The 21,658-nt window shown below is 39.2% G+C and overlaps 1 protein-coding gene across 3 annotated transcripts in view; it reads left to right on the top strand.

The window, feature by feature from the left end:
* LOC150083773 (uncharacterized) overlaps positions 1-21,658 on the top strand; it is a 158,132-nt gene that overhangs the window by 97,537 nt on the left and 38,937 nt on the right. For all 3 annotated transcript variants that reach the window (XM_090377479.1, XM_090377481.1, XM_090377480.1), the window contains one exon: positions 16,730-16,864. In XM_090377479.1, coding sequence (XP_090233605.1) covers positions 16,730-16,864 — 135 coding nt within the window. The remainder of the gene's footprint in view (positions 1-16,729; positions 16,865-21,658) is intronic.

Here is a 21,658-nt window from a genome sequence, read left to right as displayed (position 1 = left end):
CAACTTTCCTAACAGTGAGGTAATTTTCCTTGGTGATTTTAATGTTCACAACTCCAGCTGGCTTCCGTTTTCTAGTCACACTGACCCATCAGGTCGAGATGCTGAGGCTTTTGCAATTACTAATGACCTAGCACAGATTGTTCATTTACCTACAAGAATACTGGACAATCCTAATCATACAGCCAATACGCTTGATCTTTTACTCACAAACAACCCTTCTAAGTACAACGTTGAAGTGAGAGGTCCTTTAGGCACTTCATCACAACTTGGTGATTGTCTCTTCTCCAATGGAACCTTTATCTCATGGCTATTCCCAACCTCGTATTGTTTGGCATTACAAGAATGCAAAATGGGATGACCTGCGAGACTTCTTTTCTTCTTTTCCTTGGTCTGATTACTGTTTCAAAACTTCTGATGTCAACGTTTGCTCAGATCGTGTCAGTGAAATTATTCTTGCAGGAATGGAATCCTTTATCCCACACTCCACTTTGAAATCTCGTCCTTTATCTAAACCTTGGTTTTCCAATAAATGTGCTAAGGCTGTCCAAGAGAAGAACGTTGCATATCGTAATTGGCTTGTTTCTAATTCTTGTTTCATTTTCTGCCTACACCAAAGCTCGCAACAATTGTAAAGCAGTTATTAATCAGTCCAAACTAGAGTTTGAACAGGCTAAGAGTAGAAAACTTGCTTCTTGCCCTAATGGTAGCCGAGCATTCTGGTCTCTTGCCAAAGCTATTGGCCGCAACTTTTGCCCATCTCTGCTCCCACCTCTGTCCAAACCAGATGGTTCTGTTGTCACTTCAGCCAAGGATAAAGCTGACCTGCTAGCATCCCATTTTTCTTCGAGCTCATGTATTAATGATCTTGGTAAAACACCTCCCACCTTTCCTAACACGCTCCATTCAATGCCTCCTGTGGTCTTCCGTCAAAAGGATATCAGAAGGATTTTGATGAATCTTGATGCTAAAAAAGCTCCAGGTCCTGATGGTATTTCTCCACTTGTTCTCAAAACCTGTGCTCCTGAACTTACTCCTATTCTTTGCCGCCTTTTTTCACTTTCTTATTCCAAAGGTGTTTTTCCTTCTGCTTGGAAATTTGCTCATTTCCAGCCAGTTCCTAAAAAGGGTGACAAATCCCTCCCATCCAGTTATCGTCCCATTGCAATTACTTCTACTCTTTCTAAAGTAATGGAGAAATCAATTAACCGCCAACTCTTAAACTACCTAGAAACCTTCCGTCTGATCAACGATCGCCAGTATGGATTCCGTCAGTGTCGATCCACTGGTGATATTCTGGCTTATGTTACCCATTTATGGACTAATTCAATGGAAAGGTTCGGTGAAACACAAGTAGTTGCTCTTGACATCTCAAAGGCTTTTGATCGTGTTTGGCATAAAGATCTTCTAAACAAGCTTCCATCTTATGGTTTGCCAACTGTTTTTAGTAATTGGTTATCCAGTTTTCTCTCTGATCGCTCACTGAGGGTGATGGTAGATGGCTCTCTGTCTTCTAACTTCTCCACTAATGCTGGTGTCTCCCAAGGTTCAGTTCTTTCCCCCACTCTTTTCCTCTTGTATATCAATGACCTTCTTCCATTGACTGGAAATCCTATCCATAGTTTTGCCGATGATAGCACATTGCATTCAACTTTCCATTTTGAGAAACCTTGTCCAGCTCAATCAGCTTCAAGTTCTCGAAAATCTGCTGCCAATTCCTTAAATGCCGATCTTCAGGTAATTCTCCAGTGGAGCAAAGACAACTTAGTTGATTTCAACCCTTCTAAAACTCAATCTTGTCTTATATCTCGCGCAAAAAGGATTCTTCTGCTCCTATGCTTATCTTTAGTGACACTCCGATTTCTAGGCAAAATGATATATCTCTTTTGGGGATTACCCTGACTTCTAATCTCTCTCTCTTGGCACAAGCACATTACAAATATTGCTTCCTCTGCATCTAAAAAACTTGGTTTTCTCTTTCGCTCTCGGCGTTACTTTTCTCCCAAACAGCTGCTCACTCTGTATAAATCGCAAATCCGCCCTGCCATGGAATATTGTTCCCACATCTGGGGTGGTGCCCCCAAAACCTCTCTCAGGCTTCCTGATTCCATTCAGAAGAGGGCAGTTAGGTTAATTAATGATTCATCTCTAACAGAGTCTCTCCACTCGCTTTCTCATAGACGCACTGTTTCTGCTGCATGCCTCTTCTACAGATACTTCCACGGGCACTGTTCTTCTGAATTGGCTTCTATAATTCCCGCTCTCTCTTTCAAAACAGTCCGAACACGTGCCGCCACCAGCCAACATCCATTTACTGTCCAACTTCAAACCCACAGAACCAACTTTTCATCTTCCTCATTTATTCATTCAACTGCCGTTTTCTGGAACAACCTTCCTTCATACGTATTTCCTGAAAATTACAATCTACAGAAGTTCAAGTCCAATATCAACAAATATCTTCTTTCGTCTTCTCAACCTCCAACCCAAGCACGGTACTAAGTACTATAGGTTATAATACCTCTCGTGTTTGGGGTTCTCATAAAAAAAAAAAAAAAAAAAAAACCAGATGTTGGCTGAAGGCAAACTTCCACTCATCTGTTCTGCAATGATCCTTCCTCAGTTTGAATTTATGCCCCTTTATGTGCATAGTCTAAGCAAAAGGAAAAATCCTATCTCGTTTTCATTTCATTTTCTCAAGCCATTCAGAGCCTTAAATGCCCCAATAAGAATACGTTACAAGTGCCTAGTCTCCAGATGCTGCAATTTGCACAACTGAAGCCTTTCTTTCTATGAACACCCCTTTGTTTTCCCTCACCAGTCTTATTGCCCTTCTGATTACCTATTCCAGCAGTTCTACATTCTTTTTCAAATGCCTCCAGAGTTAGTATTAGTATTAGTAGAGGCATTTGATGCAAGAAAGCAAGCTTATGCAGCATCAGCCAAAAAAAAAAAAAAAAAAAAAACCACTTCCACTTCACCCCTCTGTTCGTTCAAAATACCTGTCCAGCTGAGCCTTAAACTTATTTAGGCTATCAACCTCCACCACAAGGGATGGAAGTCTGTTCCACCAACCAACCACCCGCTGGCTAAAGGCAAATTTCCGCACGTCTATCCTACATCTGTCTTTCCTCAATTTGAATTTATGCCCTCTCAGGTGATTTTTCTGAGCTAGAGGAAGAATCCCATCAGCATTGAGCATGCTTAAACCATTCAAGGCTTTATACACCTCTATCAGATTACCTCGCTGGTGCCTAGTCTCCAGACACTGTAATCTGCAAAACTTAAGCCTTTCTTCGTAAGAGCACCCCTTTGTTCCATTCACTAATCTTGTTACCCTTCTCTGTACTCATTCCAGCAGCTCTACATCCTTCTTGAAATGAGGCCTCCAGACCTGTATACAGTACTCTAGGTGTGGCCTGACCATCGCCTTATACAATGGAATAATCACCTCCTTATCCCTGCTGGAAAAATTCCTGTATATCATTGACAATACTCCATGAGCTACTCTTGCAGCCCGTCTGCACTGCTCAGAGAACTTCATATCTGCCTGCACAACCACCCCCAAGTCCCTTTCATTCTCTACCACTGTCAGTGTTGTACCACAGAGTTGATACGTTGCTCTGGGGTTGCTGTTTCCCATGTGTAGTACTTTACATTTGTCAATGTTAAACTTCATTTGCCACCTCTCAGCCCATCTGCTCAACCTTTCCAGATCCTGTTGCAGCAGCATAGTGTCAGTAGTGTCCTTGACAACTCTGCCAACCTTTGTATCGTCTGCAAACTTGGACATTAAGCCCGATATACCATCATCAATATCATTTATAAATACAGAAAACAATAATGGACCCAACACTGAGCCCCGAGGGACTCCACTAATAACATCAGTCCACGATGAGCAGTGTCCATTGATTACCACTCTCTGTCTTCTCCCCCTCAACCACCCCTTTATCCATAGCAGCAATTTGCCTCCACTGCTCCAATTTTTGTAGCAGTCTTCCATGTGCAACAGTATCAAAAGCCTTTCCAAGATCCAAGTATATAATATCAAAGTTATTCCCTGCATCCAGTTCTTTTGTGACTGCATCATAGTATCCAATCAAGTTGGTCAGGCAAGACTTCCCCTTAACAAAACCATGCTGTGTCTGAGCTATAACTGAAGTCTTGTCTAAATGATCCTGCAGTGCTTCTTTAACCAGTGCCTCCATTAATTTTCCTGGAACAGAAGTTAAGCTCACAGGTCTATAATTACTTGTGTCAGCCTTTGATCCTCCTTTGTGAATTGGGGTCACATTTGCACATTTCCAGTCTATGGGTACCTCCCCTGAGTCCAAGGAAGCTCTCATAATTATGGCTAAGGGTTTGCTTACTTCCTTTGCTGCCTCCTTTAATATAACTGGATAGATCCCATCCACCCCAGGTGCCTTTCTTGTGTTTATCTTCAACAGTTTCTCCTCCACTTTACTCCCAGTTATTTCAAGATTCTGTAGCTTACTGCTAGAGTTGAATACACCTCTGGAATTCCCCTCGCTGAATAACTCCTCATGTGTGAATGTCGATGCAAAATATTCATTTAGTTTGTTAGCTACCTGAGCAGGATCATCAACAGTTGACCCATTGATATCAAGTGGACCAATCTGATTCATCCCCTTCCTTCTAGAGTTTACATAAATAAAGAACTCTTTGCTGTTTTTCTTCGAATCCCTTGCCAAGGATTTCTCGTAATCTGCCTTCGCCTGCCTAACCTCCTTTGTAACTTGGTTGCACATCAACTTGTATCTATCATAGGCTTCTGTGTCATGTGTTAATTTGTATGTATCCCATGCATTTTTCTTCTCTGCCATATGCCTCATTAGTTCATCTGACATCCATTTTGGCCTAAACCTTGAACAATATTTCTTAGTTGGTATGTAAAGCCTAGTAGCTTCCAAGATAAGTTCTTTGAATGCTTCCCATTTTGAATTTGCAGTTGGTAACATCATCAGTTGGTCCCACTGTATAGAATTTAAATACTGTCTCAGTCCATCGTAGTCGCCTTTACGGAAGCAATAACCCTTCCCTTTACCCCTAATGGTAGTTACCTCTTTGAGTAAATCCCACTTCAGCACACTGTGATCGCTGCCACCTAGTGGTTCATTTATCTGCAGATTCTTAATGCATGAAGAATCACTGCTGATAATCAAATCAAGAGTATTACTCCCTCTAGTTGCCTCCCGAACATGCTGATGTAGAAAACAATCATCCAATAAATCCACAAAAGCCCTGCTAGTTTGTGAGTAACCAGCCCCTAAAATCCAGTCAATATCTGGGAAATTAAAATCTCCCATTATAAGACACTCTGATTTACTGGCCCACTCTATTTCCCTGTACAGTTCCTTATTATACTCATTAGAGTCATTAGGCCTATAGCACACTCCTACTCTCAATTTTGATCTCCCAATGTTTATGTCACACCAAACTGACTCCACACTGCACTGTCCAGCGATGTCGACTGGCTTCACTTCCTTGGTTTTTATGTGTTTCTTAACTAATAGCATAACACCTCCCCGCTTCCTATCCTGTCTATCCTTTCTGTAGACGTTGTACTCCCCAAGTTGCAGTTCCGCATCCCTTATATCTGTGTGACACCACGTCTCTGATATCCCAACAATATCTGCCTTCGATGTTTTGAGCAATACCTCAAATTCATCAAATTTATTTACTAAACTCCTAGCATTGGTGTACACGCAAGTATACCTGCACCTGTTTCTATTCTTAGCTACCCTAACACAACCCATGTGTTTACTTGTGCTGCAATGGCTCCCAGCAGTCTCTGAAATACCATGCATCTTGTTTTTCAGGCTTCTGCTCATTCTAATAGAAGCAGTGCAAGAATCTCTTTCACCTCTGCCAGTGGCTACTGTCAATCTATTGGTCTTTGTCTCCCCCCAAGCTAGCAGTTTTCCGACCCACCTAACACTGCCTCGATAGCATCAGCAAATATTCTTGCACCCTTTCTATTTAAGTGTATCCCATCCCTGTAGAAGCAATCTCTCCTGTTAACAAGTACAGTCCAGGCTGAAAAAAATTCTACCCCTTGAGCCTTGCACAATCTTTCCAGGGCCGAATTGATCGACAAGGCTCTCATCATATACTCCTTCCTATCGTGTCTGGGCAGAATTGCAGACACTTTCAAATTCAACCCTAATTCTCGGCTTTTGTTCAACAGTGACCTGTACTTGTTAAGTAATTCTGCCGGTCTCCTACTCTTAATATTATTAGTGCCAACGTGTACAACTATATCACCTTTTGTGCCCTTAAAAGATGATATTCGCTCTACAACGTCATCAACCTTTGCCCCTGGCAGACATACCCTGGTCCTGTTCCACCTATCTTTTTTACAAAGCATGTTCCCCGTTTCCCTGACAATAGAGTCACCAACAACGACTAGTTCCTTCGGGACCAGCGCATTCTGCCTTGGGGGTTGTCTCTGTGTCACGCGATGCCCAAGTGCAAGCTCTGGCGTTGATGTGGGCAGCTGAGAGCTTGATGGGCCCCTCAATTTAGTTTCTTCGAGGGCATCCACCCTGTCCTTCAAGCTCTCATATAGGCCCATAAGAACGCCGAGTTGTTGCCTGATATCGATACACTCCTTGCATCGCGCACACACAAAGACATCCCCCTTGGCAGTATCATGTCCCGTACCCGATTGCTCTGCAAACATCAAGCAATATATGTTACATATGATATGCAATATATGATACATTTATGTACCAACTGTGTGGTACTACACTCAGGGAATTTGGATTTGGTTTGGATTTTATTGATGCATTAGCAACTAAGGCTATAATATGCACACTCAGGGAGGTGGAGAATGAAAAAGACCTGGGGGTAATTGTGCAGTCGGATATGAAGTTCTCTGAGCAGTGCAGATGGGCTGCCAGAGCAGGTCATGGAGTTTTGTCAATGTTATATAGGAATTTTGCTAGCAGAGACAAGGTGATTATCCCTTCGTATAAGGCAATGGTCAGGCCACACCTTGAGTATTGTGTACAGGTCTGCAGGCCTCATTTTAGGAAGGATGTAGAGTTGCTAGAACAAGTACAGAGAAGGTCAACAAGATTGGTGAGAGGAACAAAGGAGTATGCTTAAGAAGAAAGGCTTAAGTTCTGCAAGTTACGGCATCTGGAGACTAGGCACCTGTGAGGTTATCTGATTGAGGTGTATAAGGCCTTGAATGGTTTGAGCAGGCTCAATGCTGACAGGATACTTCTGCTTGCTCAGACTAAGAACCTGAGGGAGCATAGATTCAAATTGAGGAAAGACAGTTGCAGAATAGATTTGTGGAAGTTTGCCTTTAGCCAGGGGGTAGTAGATTGTTGTTTCCAAATGGAAGTATATTTGATATGAAATACATCCCTATAATCTGTAAATGATGCAAACTGAAAGTTATCTTGTATATTAAGATCCAGATTTTTTGTGCCTTGTTCTGCATGATTATTTCCTGGGATTTCAACATGGCTGGGAATCCAACAGATAGACACTTGTTTTCTTTCTTTATGCAAAACTCTAAGTTGTTTTTTTAAGATACTGAGTCAAGGAATTTGAGGAATATTTGCTATTTTGTAGAGCTGCTACTGCACTAAGGGAGTTAGTATAGATTAGAGCAGGTAGAAGTTGGTGCTCGGTAATATCATCCAGTGCTAGTTTAATAGCATATAATTCTTCTGTGAAAATACTGCAAACATAGGCAAGGAAACAGATATAGTATATTCTGGTAAAACTACTGTGGCACCTACTGAGTTGTTCGATTTTGATCCATCCATGTAAATCTGATGACTGTTTCTATTTTCAAAACTGTGCAGTGCATGGAGCTTCTGTATAACAGGAGAGATCTCTTTTTTATTGCTGTTTGTAAGATGTGATATGGACAAAGGCACATTCGGCATCCAAGGAGGTTCTGAGTTTATATCTACTGCAAAAATGTACTGGAAATGTATTCCCAAACTCAAGCTAAGTGTCTGAGACACAGTCCTACTGGTTTATTTTCATTTGGCTTGCAATCATAGTTAGTCATCCATAGTGGATTGTGAATAATGGACAATTTGGATATGATGACTGACTGTATATTTTTGCCACATACATGCACAGTAAATAATCTTGTCGAAGATGCAGTGGGGGTTCCGTTGCATCTGCATACAGGCTGTAAATTGGTGAAGTTCTAAATGCTCCTAGAGCTATATGGAGAGCATTATGATGAATGGTATCTAGGCGATGTAATATGCTCCTTCTTGCTGAAGCATATACAGGAGATCCATAATCCAAACGAGATCTAATCAAAGTTTTATATAATTGTAGTAATGTGTACCTGTCGGCTCCTCAGGCCATTGAAGATACCGTGCGCAAGATGTTAAGTTTTGAGAGGCAACTAGTTCGAAGTCTTAGTATATGTTCATAAAAGTTTAGTTTTCTATCTAATGTTAAGCCTAAGAAGGAAAAATTTTGAACAATAGGTAGAGCAATTTTATTTAAGTATAAGACCTATTCAGGATGAAGACCACGCATTTTAGAGAAGTGTATAACAGATGATTTTTTTCTCAAATATTCTATATCCATTATTTTTAGTCCATACTTCTATTTTGTTTATGGATAATTTTAGCTGTCATTCAATCATGTTCATACTTTGTGATTGAAATGAAATGGAAAGATCATCTGCGTACATATATATTTCCAGTGAAGGTGGTATAACCTTTGTGATATTGTTCACCTGCAGCGCAAACAGGGTTGCACTTAATACTGAGCCCTGGGGGTCCCCTTCCTGTTGTATATATATATATATTGTAAATAAACAGCCTTTATATCGTACCTGAAATGTTCTGTCAGTAAGGAATTTTTCTATAAATTGTAGAAGATGGCCTCTGTGTTCTAACTGAAATATATCTCGTAGGATTCCGAATCTCCATGTTGTGTCAAAAGCTTTTTCAAGATCTAGATTTACCATCACCATATGCTGCTTTCTTATAAATGAGTTTCTGATATTTGTTTCAACTTTGACATGTAGATCAAGTGTTAATCTATTTTTCCTAAATCCAAATTGGTGGGGTAATAAAACATTCTCTTTTTCCAGTAACCATGTAAGTCTATTGTGCACCATTCATTCACGGATTTTTCCTAAGCAGCTGATCAGTGGAATAGGGCGATAATTATATGTATTGGAAGGATCTTTTCTGGGTTTGGGAAATGCAAGGACAATTGCATGTCGCCATATGGATGGATACAGGTTGTTCAGGAAAATTTCTATTATATAGAGCTAGTAGGATAGCCAGACAATCAGTTTAGGTGTTGTATCATAGTATAATAAATGCCATCAGGACCTGTTGTGCTATTAGGCAGTTTTGTAATGGATTTAAGTAATTCCTCTTTTAAGAATGGTAAATTATAGGAATGAGATGTCTTGGTAGAGAAATTCAACTTACTCTGTTCAGCTTGCTCTTTATATTTTTGAAAGGCAGTGCTGTAGCTGGTAACTGCTGATGTAGAAGCAAAAGATTCAGCCAGAATTTCTGATATCTCGTCTGTTGTAGAAACAAACTGTTGTTTGGTCCTTGAGGTTGTCACAGACATTCACTCAGATATGCCAGACACGCTGTACTTGCTACCTGGGAGTGTAAAACGCTGAAGGAACTGATATTCGGGTGACATTCAAATCAAGTGGACCCAATTTCGGCGAAGTCCGGATGGTCTGTGACAGCCAAATCCTCTGCTTGCACCTTCATGATGAGGAGACTGTAGTAATCCTGGGTATAACCTCCATGCACAAGTACATGGTGGGTGATCACCCAGGTGTGAACCAAAGTAAGCAGGGGTCAAGGTGTGGCACACACCACATAGAGGAATGCCGCCCCTCTATGTTACCTGGCAGTAGTAGATGGTAGATGACTCTAATCAGCCGGTGCAATACCACCACTTTGCTTATTGGAGGCTTGAAGTGGTGGAACCCATGTTTAGTCTCCATAGCTAAATTCTGGTCAACCCTTCCCTATCTCTTCCATCATGCAGTATGATTGATGACTTTTGAGGTTATGATGAATATCATGGCGAGATCCAATATTCCTTACATTTCGAGGGCACAGCTCTAAAACGGTGTTCACAGGCCAGCCGCTAGTTAGTACACCGGACTGAACCTATTGGTAAGTCTCTAGGAGGCTTCCGGATCAGCTAGTGTATAATCTTGCTACCTCTACTCTGCCAGATAGTGACTGGAGGGAGTGCGATTAGTGTCTATGCGGAGAGCATTGCCGAGGCCACGTTATGTCAAGGATCTAGGTATATTCTTACCATCTGTATGCCATATTGAAAAATTTCATTACTTCATACAGCATGTCCCACTCACTTTTTCTTACTATTGAATACACCATGAATTGTCAAACTAATAGAGCAAGCTAATCTGCGAAAAGATCAAACCTCCCAAGTATTTCCTAATTCATTTCACAAATATACGTGGTCTCAATTCTAATCTCAACGATGTCCATTTCCACTTGCAGTCTGCCAAACCCCATGTACTTTTTCTGACAGAATCTCAGTTATCGGTTGATTCAACTACTGCTCATCTAAGATGCCCAAATTATTCACTGTATGATTCCTTTCGCCTCAAAAGTGGTACTTGTGCATATGTCCATTCTGATATTCCCTGTCAGAGACTTGGCAATTTGGAATCTCCTCTCTTTGATCTTCTCTGGCTTAAAATCTCTCTACCTCATTATGTCAAATTCATGTGTTGTCTTTACCTTTCTCCCAACTCCACTAATCACTTGGAGCTCTTTGACTTCCTCTCTTTGCAACTTGACTTTCTTCAGTCCAACTTTCCTAACAGTGAGGTAATTTTCCTTGGTGATTTTAACGTTCACAACTCCAGCTGGCTTCCGTTTTCTAGTCACACTGACCCAGCTGGTTAAGATACTGAGGTAGTTCCGTTTTCTAGTCACACTGACCCAGCTGGTTAAGATACTGAGGTAGTTCCGTTTTCTAGTCACACTGACCCAGCTGGTTAAGATACTTTTGCAATTACTAATGACCTTGCACAGATTGTTCATTTACCTACAAGAATACCAGACAATCCTAATTATACAGCCAACACACCTGGATCTTTTTCTCACAAACAACCCTTCTAAGTACACAGTCGAAGTGAGAGGTCCTTTAGGCACTTCAGATCACAACTTGGTGATTGTCGCTTCTCCAATGAGTCATTATCTCATGGCTGTTCCCAACCTAGTGTTTGGCCTTACAGGAATGCAAAACGGGATGACCTGCGAGATTTCTTTTCTTCTTTTGTTTGGTTGGATTACTGTTTCAAAACTTCTGATGTCAACCTTTGCTCAGATTGTGTCAGTGAAATTATCCTTGCAGGAATGGAATCCTTTATCTCAAACTCCACTTTAAAATTTCGTCCTTTATCTAAACCTTGGTTTTCCAATAAATGTGCTAAGGCTGTTCAAGAGAAGAATGTTGCATATCGTAATAGGCTTGTTTCTAATTCTTCACTTTCATTTTCTGCCTACACCAAAGCTCACAACAATTGTAAAGCAGTTATTAATCAGTCCAAACTAGAGTTTGAACAGGCTAAGAGTAAAAAACTTGCTTCTTGCCTTAATAGTAGCCAAGCATTCTGGTCTCTTGCCAAAGCTATTGGCCGCAACTTTTGCCCATCTCTGCTCCCACCTCTGTCCAAACCAGATGGTTCTGTTGTCACTTCAGCCAAAGATAAAGCTGACCTGCTAGTATCCCATTTTTCTTCCAACTCATGTATTAATGATCTTGGTAAAACACCTGCCACCATTCCCAACACGCTCCATTCAATGTCTCCTGTGGTCTTCCATCAAAAGGATGTCAGAAGGATTTTGATGAATCTTGATGCTAAGAAAGCTCCAGGTCCCCATGGTATTTCTCAACTTGTTCTCAAAACCTGTGCTCCTGAACTTAATCCTGTTCTTTGCCGCCTTTTTTCACTTTATTATTCCAAAGGTGTTTTTCCTTCTGCTTGGAAATTTGCTCATATCCAGCCAGTTCCTAAAAAGGGTGACAAATCCCTCCCATCCAATTATCGTCCCATTGCAATTACTTCTACTCTTTCTAATGTAATGGAGGAATCAATTAACCGCCAACTCTTAAACTACCTAGAAACCTTCTGTCTGATCAACGATCGCCGGTATGGATTCCGTCAGTGTCGATCCACTGGTGATATTCTGGCTTATGTTACCCATTTATGGACTAATTCAATGGAAAGGTTCAGTGAAAAACAAGGAGTTGCTCTTGACAGCTCAAAGGCTTTCGATCGTGTTTGGCATAAAGGTCTTCTAAACAGGCTTCCATCTTATGGTTTGCCAACTGTTTTTAGTAATTGGTTATCCAGTTTTCACTCTGATCGCTCACTGAGGGTGATGGTAGATGGCTCTCTGTCTTCTAACTTCTCCACTAATGCCGGTGTCCCCCAAGGCTTGGGACTGAGGGCCATTTGTTTCATTGTGCTGTCATGTGCTGGAGGGTTTGGTGTTTCCTCTTCACGCTAACCACGTGTCTTGAAGAGAACCACTCTACACGTTCGTTGCTGCCTAAGTGATGTAACAGGGCTTACCATCAAGAAGGTGTGCATGAGTGGATTTTAGGGAGGCAGGCCAACCGGACTTCTCCTAAATCTTCTGAGATAGAAAGATATTGGATCCATCAGTGTTTTACACTGAGTGTCTGATAGCACACAGAATGTCTGTTCCCCTCCAAGCCCCCATAAGTGTTCTTCACTCTTATTCAACATCAGTACATAAACTAAGGGAAGAATTCGATAGTTTTCATTACTGATGGGTGCATGTATTATATATAATTGATAAAAAAATTGCGGGGATGGTTTTAAATGTACCACCCGTAATCCAATATTGAGCACATGATAGGCATTGAATATTTATAATATTTTTTTCTTCTGAATTCTTCTATTTACAATAATCTTTTATTGTAAATAGAAGAATTCTTTCCTCTCCCACAGAAAAATCTTTAACAAGAAATCCCATTTTCCTATTTTGCCCCATTTTCTTATTATTACAATAATAATAATAAGAAGAAAATGGGATGTTTTTTCCTGTTACCCCCTTTCATTGTATCCTGCCGGCACCTACTTATCAAAGAAATTGATGAAAGTACAGCTAATAACAAATACCTATATAATTACAGACATTAAGAAGTCATATTAGCCCAACTACGAATAGGCCAGACACATCTTTATCTTCTTGCAGGTACTGATCCACCACTGTATACAAATTGATAACTCAGCTCATTATTCAACGTGTACTCATTGATGCCCAAAAAATCCAATAGTGACTGACAAGCTATGTTTACCTCTTTTACCAGGACAAACACCTCTTTCAGTATTGCTGACCTCCTGGCAGATACCCCACACGCGATCAAAATTTTTTCATTTCTTAAACAGATACAACTGTACAACGCAGTGTGAACTTCAACATTTATATACATAAACTGTGTATTTAACATTACCATAGTTAGGTGCATTATGGGCTTGCTGCCCTTGTGCCGTAAAGCCCATAAACAAACAAACAAACAAACAAACCTGTATAATTACAGTTTTAGTTGTACTAATGATAATTTATGATAAATGTTATGCAACTGCCAAAGGTACATTACTCTAAATTTTAATATTCTGAAAGTATTCTTATTTCAAATTTTTTATCTTTAGCATTTCAATGATGTACCTATAATTATTGCCCAAATGCTCTACAAATACCAAAATTCAACTTGAAAAATTACCAATTAAATGCAATATAATGAAGTAAAATTAAGTAATTTTTATTTTAATGTATTTTATATATTGCATTTTATATATTATATATTTTATATATTGCTGATCATATTTTAAAACTGTTTGTTTCTGTAACAGAAAACATGTTCCTCAAATTGAGAGAGGTGTTTTTTCATTAAAATTTTTATTTTTTATATTCTTTCTACAAAATTAATCTAATAAGGTAAATTTTTACTTACTAAAAAACTAATAAATATATATAAAATTATATTCAAATCAGTATCTAAATATAGTAGATACTGTTGGGATTCTGGCCGTCAGGATTTTGGGCCAGACCCTCCAATGATATCCCACCATGGCTAATTTCCTCACATTTAAATATGCATCTGCCAAAGCAGTTATGCACATTATTTCATATCAGAGCCAAAAAGGAATTCTGGATTCTTACATCTTCTGTTACACAGGTACACTAGCCCTAATGTAGTCTCTGAAAAAAAATTCAGAAAAATAAAGAGAAATAGGCATCACACTCTTCATTAATTCTGGAATATAATAGGTGTGCCATTGCAAATTCAATTGCCAAGCCAGTGCTTTTGGGGATAAAGTTTCTAACATCTGTGCATCATCTTACACCCAGAGTTCTTGCCCCTGAAACAGAAAATGAAAAACAGGACATTTACCATACAACAGTTGAAAGCAGCTTTCACTCTTACCAAGGCTCAACCATAATGTTAGCCATTAGTAAATGCCTTTCATCAAAATCAGTATGTCATCTGATCTTTCTGTATAACAGATTTTTTAATGAATAGCAGCTTCCAGACTTCTATCACAAGGCAATATCATCCTTGCCTTCTCTAAACAAAAATAAATAAAACTCAAGTTCCATCTATCATCCTGTAGTTCTCATTCGCTGTCAGTGCAAAATTCTCATCTTGTATGGTACTCATACAAGATGAGAATAGGTAATTCTCATCTTTTAGGGTACTCAAAACACATAACCTGCTCTAATGCAGTGTGGCTTCTAAAAGAACAAGTCAAAAGTGCTATACAGAATCATTTAAGTAGACATGGAATTCTGAGTGAAATGCAGCATAGTTTTTCAAATGGAAAATCATGTTCATATAACCTGATTAGCTATTTTGACAGTTTCATGAGCATTCATGAGCTGGATGCAAGATATAATTTTAACATTATTTGGATTTCAGCAAAACATTTGACTCAGTCCTGCAAGAGAGGGTTACTGTACAAGTTGGATTGATGGATCCATAGATGGATTAGTAGTAGTATTAGTAATGGTCACATGGTGCAAGGAAGCATGCTTCAGTCTGGTTATGCTTTACCAGCCATGAAGCATGGCTGGTACAGCATAACCAGATTGAAGCATGGCTGCAGGGGCAGAGGGTTGTGATTAATAGTTGTTCTTCAGGTTGTGCTCACATAAGAAGTAAGGTTACCCAAGGATTGGTACTTGGACCACTGCTGTTTTTGATTTTTGCTAAGTGACATCAATGAAAGGATACAGAGCATGATATCGTAATTTGCAGATAATGTCAAGATTGGTAGAGTTGTTAATCTTCACTAGCAAGTGCGGCTTCTTTGGGATGGCTTAGACTTCAGGGTTGGTCAGAAAAGTAGCAGCCATGCATTTAATGCAGTAAAATGTAAGGTCATGCACTTGAGAATAGTAACCCCAAAATAACTTATTGATGGGATTGAACTAAAAACAGTAGAGGAAGAAAGCAATTTGGGAGTTACAATATGGTTGGAAATGAAGTTCTCTGAGCAGTGTAGACAGTTGGCAAAAAAAAAAAAAAACGGCCCATGGTGTGCTGTTGGTTATTTTTTATACATTTGTTTGTAGCAATAGGGAGGTCTTGATCCCACTGTAAAAGGAAATTGGAAGAGCAAACTTGGAATACACTGTTCGAGTATGGAGGCCACACCCACAAAAAGAAAAGGATATTGAACTTTTTGAAAAGATTCATAGAAGGGCAGCGAGCCTTTGAGATCAGCAAATAGACATTCATATGAGGAAAGACTTCAAATAATATGTAGGCTACAGAGCTTGGAAACTAGACACCTTAGAGGAGACTTGACTGAGGTGTGTTTAAGGCTCTGAAAAGAAATGAAGAGGGAAAACAGGTTTTTTTTTTTTCAGTATTTTATATATTTTTTTTTTATTAATTTTTATATATTTTAATTTTTGTTTAGTTATTTTATTTTATTATTAATACTTTATTTTTTTTGGCTAGTCCAGCAAAAGCCATTGACTTCCTTGTGCTATATGGCTAATACTAATACCTACACTAATACAATTATATATAAAATAGACATTTTATTAGTCCGCATACCACCTTTTTACTCCATCTTATACTTGTATAATTTTCTGTTTTGACAAGGTAACCTTTCTTATAGGTTGCTAAAATCTTCATATTTTACTTTTTTATGATCTGTCTTTGGTGCAATACAGCCTTCATTGCTGATGTGCCAGAAAATTCCAAACAAAACTAAACCATACCATGTCCCTGTACTTGAGGTAATTAATTTTTCTTTATTCAGACTCTGCTTTCCTATTGCTCCCATATCAAATCAGCTAATCATGCTTAATACTCTAAAATTATCCCATTCTGTCTTTTTCTGTTCTATTATGCTCACTAAATCATTTATCCATCTTGGAATCCTCCTGGATTGAATGTATTTGTGATTTTGATATTGAATACCTTGAAAATATAGTTGAACTGTACTTTCAAGGTGTTCACCACTGAATAATAAAATATTTAATAATACTTGATAAATTATTAAAGTATTTAATATTCCTTTTCAATATTTTAGCCACAGATTATTTTGAAATAAAGCAAGGAAAAGTTATTATTAATTACAAATTTCATTTTAATTATATTGATTACAAATGGCACATTGGAACTGAAATAATTTTAATTATTTTCCATTTTGTAGGAGGATAGGGCTGCGGGTAATCCTATCTTGTCATTATTAACTGTTTCAAATCCAGATGTTCTGCCTCAGCAGATGAAGGTTCTGACCAATGCTGTATGTCTTGTAGGAAATTTGGCATCCGATCCTAGTGGCCAGGTGAATATACCAAACCTATCGCAATGAAATTGTATTCTTATCCATATTTAACTTTACCATAGGTTTACTGCATACAGGTCTCAAAGTCTCATTTTAGGAAGGATGTGGATCTGTTAGAAAGGATGTAAAGAAGAGCAACAAGATTAATCATGAACACAAAAGGATTTTCTTCCCAAGAAAGCCTTCAGTTCTTCAAATTGTAACATCTGGAAACCTATGAGGAGGCCTGACGGAAGTGTTTAAGGCTTTATATGAATTGGGTAAACTAAGTGCTGATATCTTTACTCTCTTTCTTGGACAATACTCAGTAAGGGAACATACATTTAAATTGAAAAAGGATGGTTGCTGAATAGACTGATATGCAAACATTTAACAAAATATCAGACTAATGGTTACAGGAGATGCGCAAATGAAGTTTTTTTTTTTTTGTGCTCTATTAACTTTCTTCCTTGCATCATTTTTCACTGCTAAAGCTAATACCACTAGAAACTACCAGACTATGATACTTCCTCCTAACTTCATGCTTGGAACAACTTAGGTAGTAAGCATTCTTCAGGTGTCCTTCCTGCCCAAACATATCTATCAGGCTGAAAGATTGTGCAGCATATAATATAGTGCTGGAATTTACATATGGATAATATTTTTTAGGAAACAAAATATGATACTCTGAATATATACCAATCTGTGATAACTCCTTTCAGCATTTGGGAAAAACAATCGGAACTCCATGCAGTACATGTAGCTTCAAATTCTCAGTTCTACCAAATATAATTAAAAGAAGTGCATCCAGTTGATATAGATGAACAGTGCACTGTTGAGACAGTTTGGTTTGACCTAAGCACTGTGAAAGCAAAAATAAGAGTAGGAGTGTATTATAGGCTTAATGATTCAAATGAGTACAATGAACGATTGTACAGACAAATAGAGTGGGCTAGTAAATCAGAATGTCTTATAATGGGAGATTTTAACTTCCCAGATATTGACTGGAACTTGTGGATTGGTCACTCGCACACTAGTAAGACTTTTATGGATTTATTGGATGACTGTTTTCTGCAGCAGCATGTTTGAGAGGGCAACCAGAGAGGGTAATACTCTTGATCTGGTTATCAGCAGTGATCATTCGTGTATTAAGAATTTGCAGATAAAGAAACCACTAGGTGGCATTGATCACAGTGTACTGATATGGGATTTAGTTAAAGATATAATTACCATCAGGGGTAAACGAAAGGGTTTTTGCTTCCGTAAAGGTGGCTACAGTGGTCTCAGACAGTTTTTAAATTCTGTACTGTGGAACCAACAGATGATGTTACCAACAGCAAATTCTAAGTGGGAAGCATTCAAGGAATTAATCGTGGAAGATACTAAACGTTTCATACCTATTAATAAATATTGTTCAATGTTTAGGCCTAAATGGTTTCAAATGAACTAATGAGACGTGGCAGAGAAGAAAAATGCATGGAATGCATATAAATTATCAGGGGACACAGAAGCCTGTAGCAGATATAAGCTAGTCTGTAATCAAGTCACAAAGGAGGTTAGGCAAGCAAAGGTAGATTACGAGAAATCTTTGGCAAAGAGAAAAATAGCAAGGATTTTTTTTACTTATATAAACTCTAAAAGGAAAGGGTTGAATCAGATTGGTCCACTTGATATTGCTGGTTCGACTGTTGATGATCCTGCTCAGATAGCAAACAAACTGAATGAGTATTTTGCATCTACATTCATACATGAGGAGTTATTAAGGATTGAAAATGCCAGGTTATCAAATTGTAGCAGGGTGTTTAATGATTTTGTAATAACTGAGAGCAAAGTGGAGGAGAAATTGTTGAAGTTAAACATAAGAAAGGCACCTGGGGTCGATGGCATCTATCCAGTTATATTAAAGGAGGCAGCAAAGGAACTGAGCAAACCCTTAGCCATAATTATGAGAGCAACCTTGGACTCAGGGGAGGTTCCCACAGACTGGAGAAATGAAAATGTATCTCCAATTCACAAAGAGGGATTGAAGGGTGACACGAGTAATTACAGACCAGTTGGTTGAACTGTTTAAAGATGCATTGCAGAATCATCTAGACCACACTGCAGCAATAATTCGGACACAGCACGACTTTGTTAAGGGAAAGTCCTGTCTAATTGGATATTATGATATGGTTACAAAGGAATTGGATGCAAAAAATAATTTTGATATCATATAGTTCGATTTCAGGAAAGCTTTTGACACTGTTACGCATGGAAGACTACTGCACAGATTGGAGCAGAATGGTATTAAGGGTAAGTCGCTACAGTGGATAAAAGGATGGTTGAGTGGGAGAAGACGGAGGATGGTAATCAATGGGCGCTGCTCTTCATGGACTAATGTTATTAGTGGAGTCCCACAGGGTTCGGTGTTGGGTCCGCTGTTTTATTTTGTATATCTATCAATGATATTGATGAAGGTATATCAGGCTTGGTGTCAAAGTTTGCAGATGATAAAAAGGTTGGCAGGGTTGTTAATGACAGTAATGGCACTGTGCTACTGGAACAGGAATCAGAAAATTTGGGAAGATGGGCTGAGAAGTGGCAACTGAAGTTTAACATTGACAAATGCAAAGTACTGCATATGGGTAGAAGTAATCCCAGAGGAACATACCAACTGTGTGATACTAACTTAGGGTGGTAGAAAATGAAAAAGACCTGGGAGTAATTGGGCAATCAGATATGAAGTTTTCTGAGCAATGCAGACAGGCTGCAATTTGCAGGTCATGGGGTTTTGTCAATGATATACAGGAATTTTTCTAGCTGGGAAAAGGAGGTGATTATCCCTTTGTATAAGGCAATGGTCATGCCACGCCTTGGGTACTGCGTACAGGTCTGGAGGCCTCATTTTAGGAAAGATGTAGATTTGCTTGAGCATGTACAGAGAAGGGCAACAAGATCGGTGAGGGGAATGAAGGGATCCTCTTACCAAGAGATGCTTAAGTTCTGCAAATTGCAGTGGCTGGAGACCAAGCACCTGCGAGGTGATCTGATTGAGGCCTTGTATAAGGCCTTGAGCACGCTGAATTGTGATGTGATTCTTCCACTTGTTCAGATTACGAACCTAAGGGGGCATAAATTCAAATTGAGGAAAGACAGCTGTTGAACAGATGTGCGGAAATTTGCCTTTAGTCAGCAGGTTAATTGCTGGAACAAACTTCCATCTGTCGTGGAAGTTGAAAGGTTAAATAAATTGAAGGGGCAACTGGACAAACATTTAGAGAGAATGGTTGTGTGATTTTTTTTTTTTTTTGGCTGATGCTACATAAACCCATACGCTTGCTTTCTTGCATCACATGCCACTATTATATACTGATGGCTCTAAAACAGGAATAGCAATAGTCACAGCAGCAGGCTCTTCCATTTTTATGTATTCCTTCCAACAGAATGCTGAACTGTGTGCAATTAAGATTGCCCTAGATCACGAGTAATATCCAACAAGCAAGCAGTGTTTTTTGACAAGTGCAAATGCAACAGGATCTGGAAAGGTTGAGCAGATGGGCTGAGAGGTGGCAAATGAAGTTTAACATTGACAAATGTAAAGTACTACACATGGGAAACAGCAACCCCAGAGCAACGTATCAACTCTGTGGTACAACACTGACAGTGGTAGAGAATGAAAGGGACTTGGGGGTGGTTGTGCAGGCAGATATGAAGTTTTCTGAGCAGTGCAGACGGGCTGCAAGAGTAGCTCATGGAGTATTGTCAATGATATACAGGAATTTTTCCAGCAGGGATAAGGAGGTGATTATTCCATTGTATAAGGCAATGGTCAGGCCACACCTAGAGTACTGTATACAGGTCTGGAGGCCTCATTTCAAGAAGGATGTAGAGCTTCTGGAACGAGTACAGAGAAGGGCAACAAGATTAGTGAATGGAACAAAGGGGTGCTCTTACGAAGAAAGGCTTAAGTTTTGCAAATTACAGTGTCTGGAGACTAGGCACCAGCGAGGTGATCTGATAGAGGTGTATAAAGCCTTGAATGGTTTAAGCATGCTCAATGCTGATGGGATTCTTCCTCTAGCTCAGAAAAATCACCTGAGAGGGCATAAATTCAAATTGAGGAAAGACAGATGTAGGATAGACGTGCGGAAATTTGCCTTTAGCCAGCGGGTGGTTGGTTGGTGGAACAGACTTCCATCCCTTGTGGTGGAGGTTGATAGCCTAAATAAGTTTAAGGCTCAGCTGGACAGGTATTTTGAACGAACAGAGGGGTGAAGTGGAAGTGGTTTTTTTTTTTTTTTTTTTGGCTGATGCTGCATAAGCTTGCTTTCTTGCATCAAATGCCTCTACTAATGCTAATGCTAATGCTAATTGCAGAGTTCAAGCCAATCCACAAATATATCCACATCAGCCAGGCAAATCTTACCTGCTTGGATTATGCATCATCCATCCTGCAATTTTCTCTTTGGAACTGTCTGAAAGCTGAGACATTCCCATATGTATATCAGCAAATTTTTGCATCACATAGAGTTTAATATTCTGACTTCATGCCGATATATGTTACTCTCAGCCAGAGAGTAATTGATTGTTGGAACAAACTTCCATCTAATGTTGTGGAAGTGATTAGTTTGAATAAATTTAAGGAAGGATTGGACAAATTATTATAGGGTAAACAGAAATTGTTATTTTATTTATTTTATAAGCTTTTACTAGGTCACTAAACATCCAACCATTCTATACTCACTAATTATTAAGTATCATATATAGACTATATATCAGTTATATGAAGAGTCTGTGAAGAACGATGGATGCAAATCTGGCAGGACTCAGGGTAGC

Source organism: Mastigoproctus giganteus, chromosome 7 (assembly GCF_048544385.1).
Source record: "Mastigoproctus giganteus isolate SK-2022 chromosome 7, ASM4854438v1, whole genome shotgun sequence".
Classification (NCBI taxonomy): Eukaryota; Metazoa; Arthropoda; class Arachnida; order Uropygi; family Thelyphonidae; genus Mastigoproctus; species Mastigoproctus giganteus.
The sequence above is the reverse complement of the archived record's forward strand: the minus strand, read 5'-3'. Positions and strand labels throughout refer to the sequence as shown.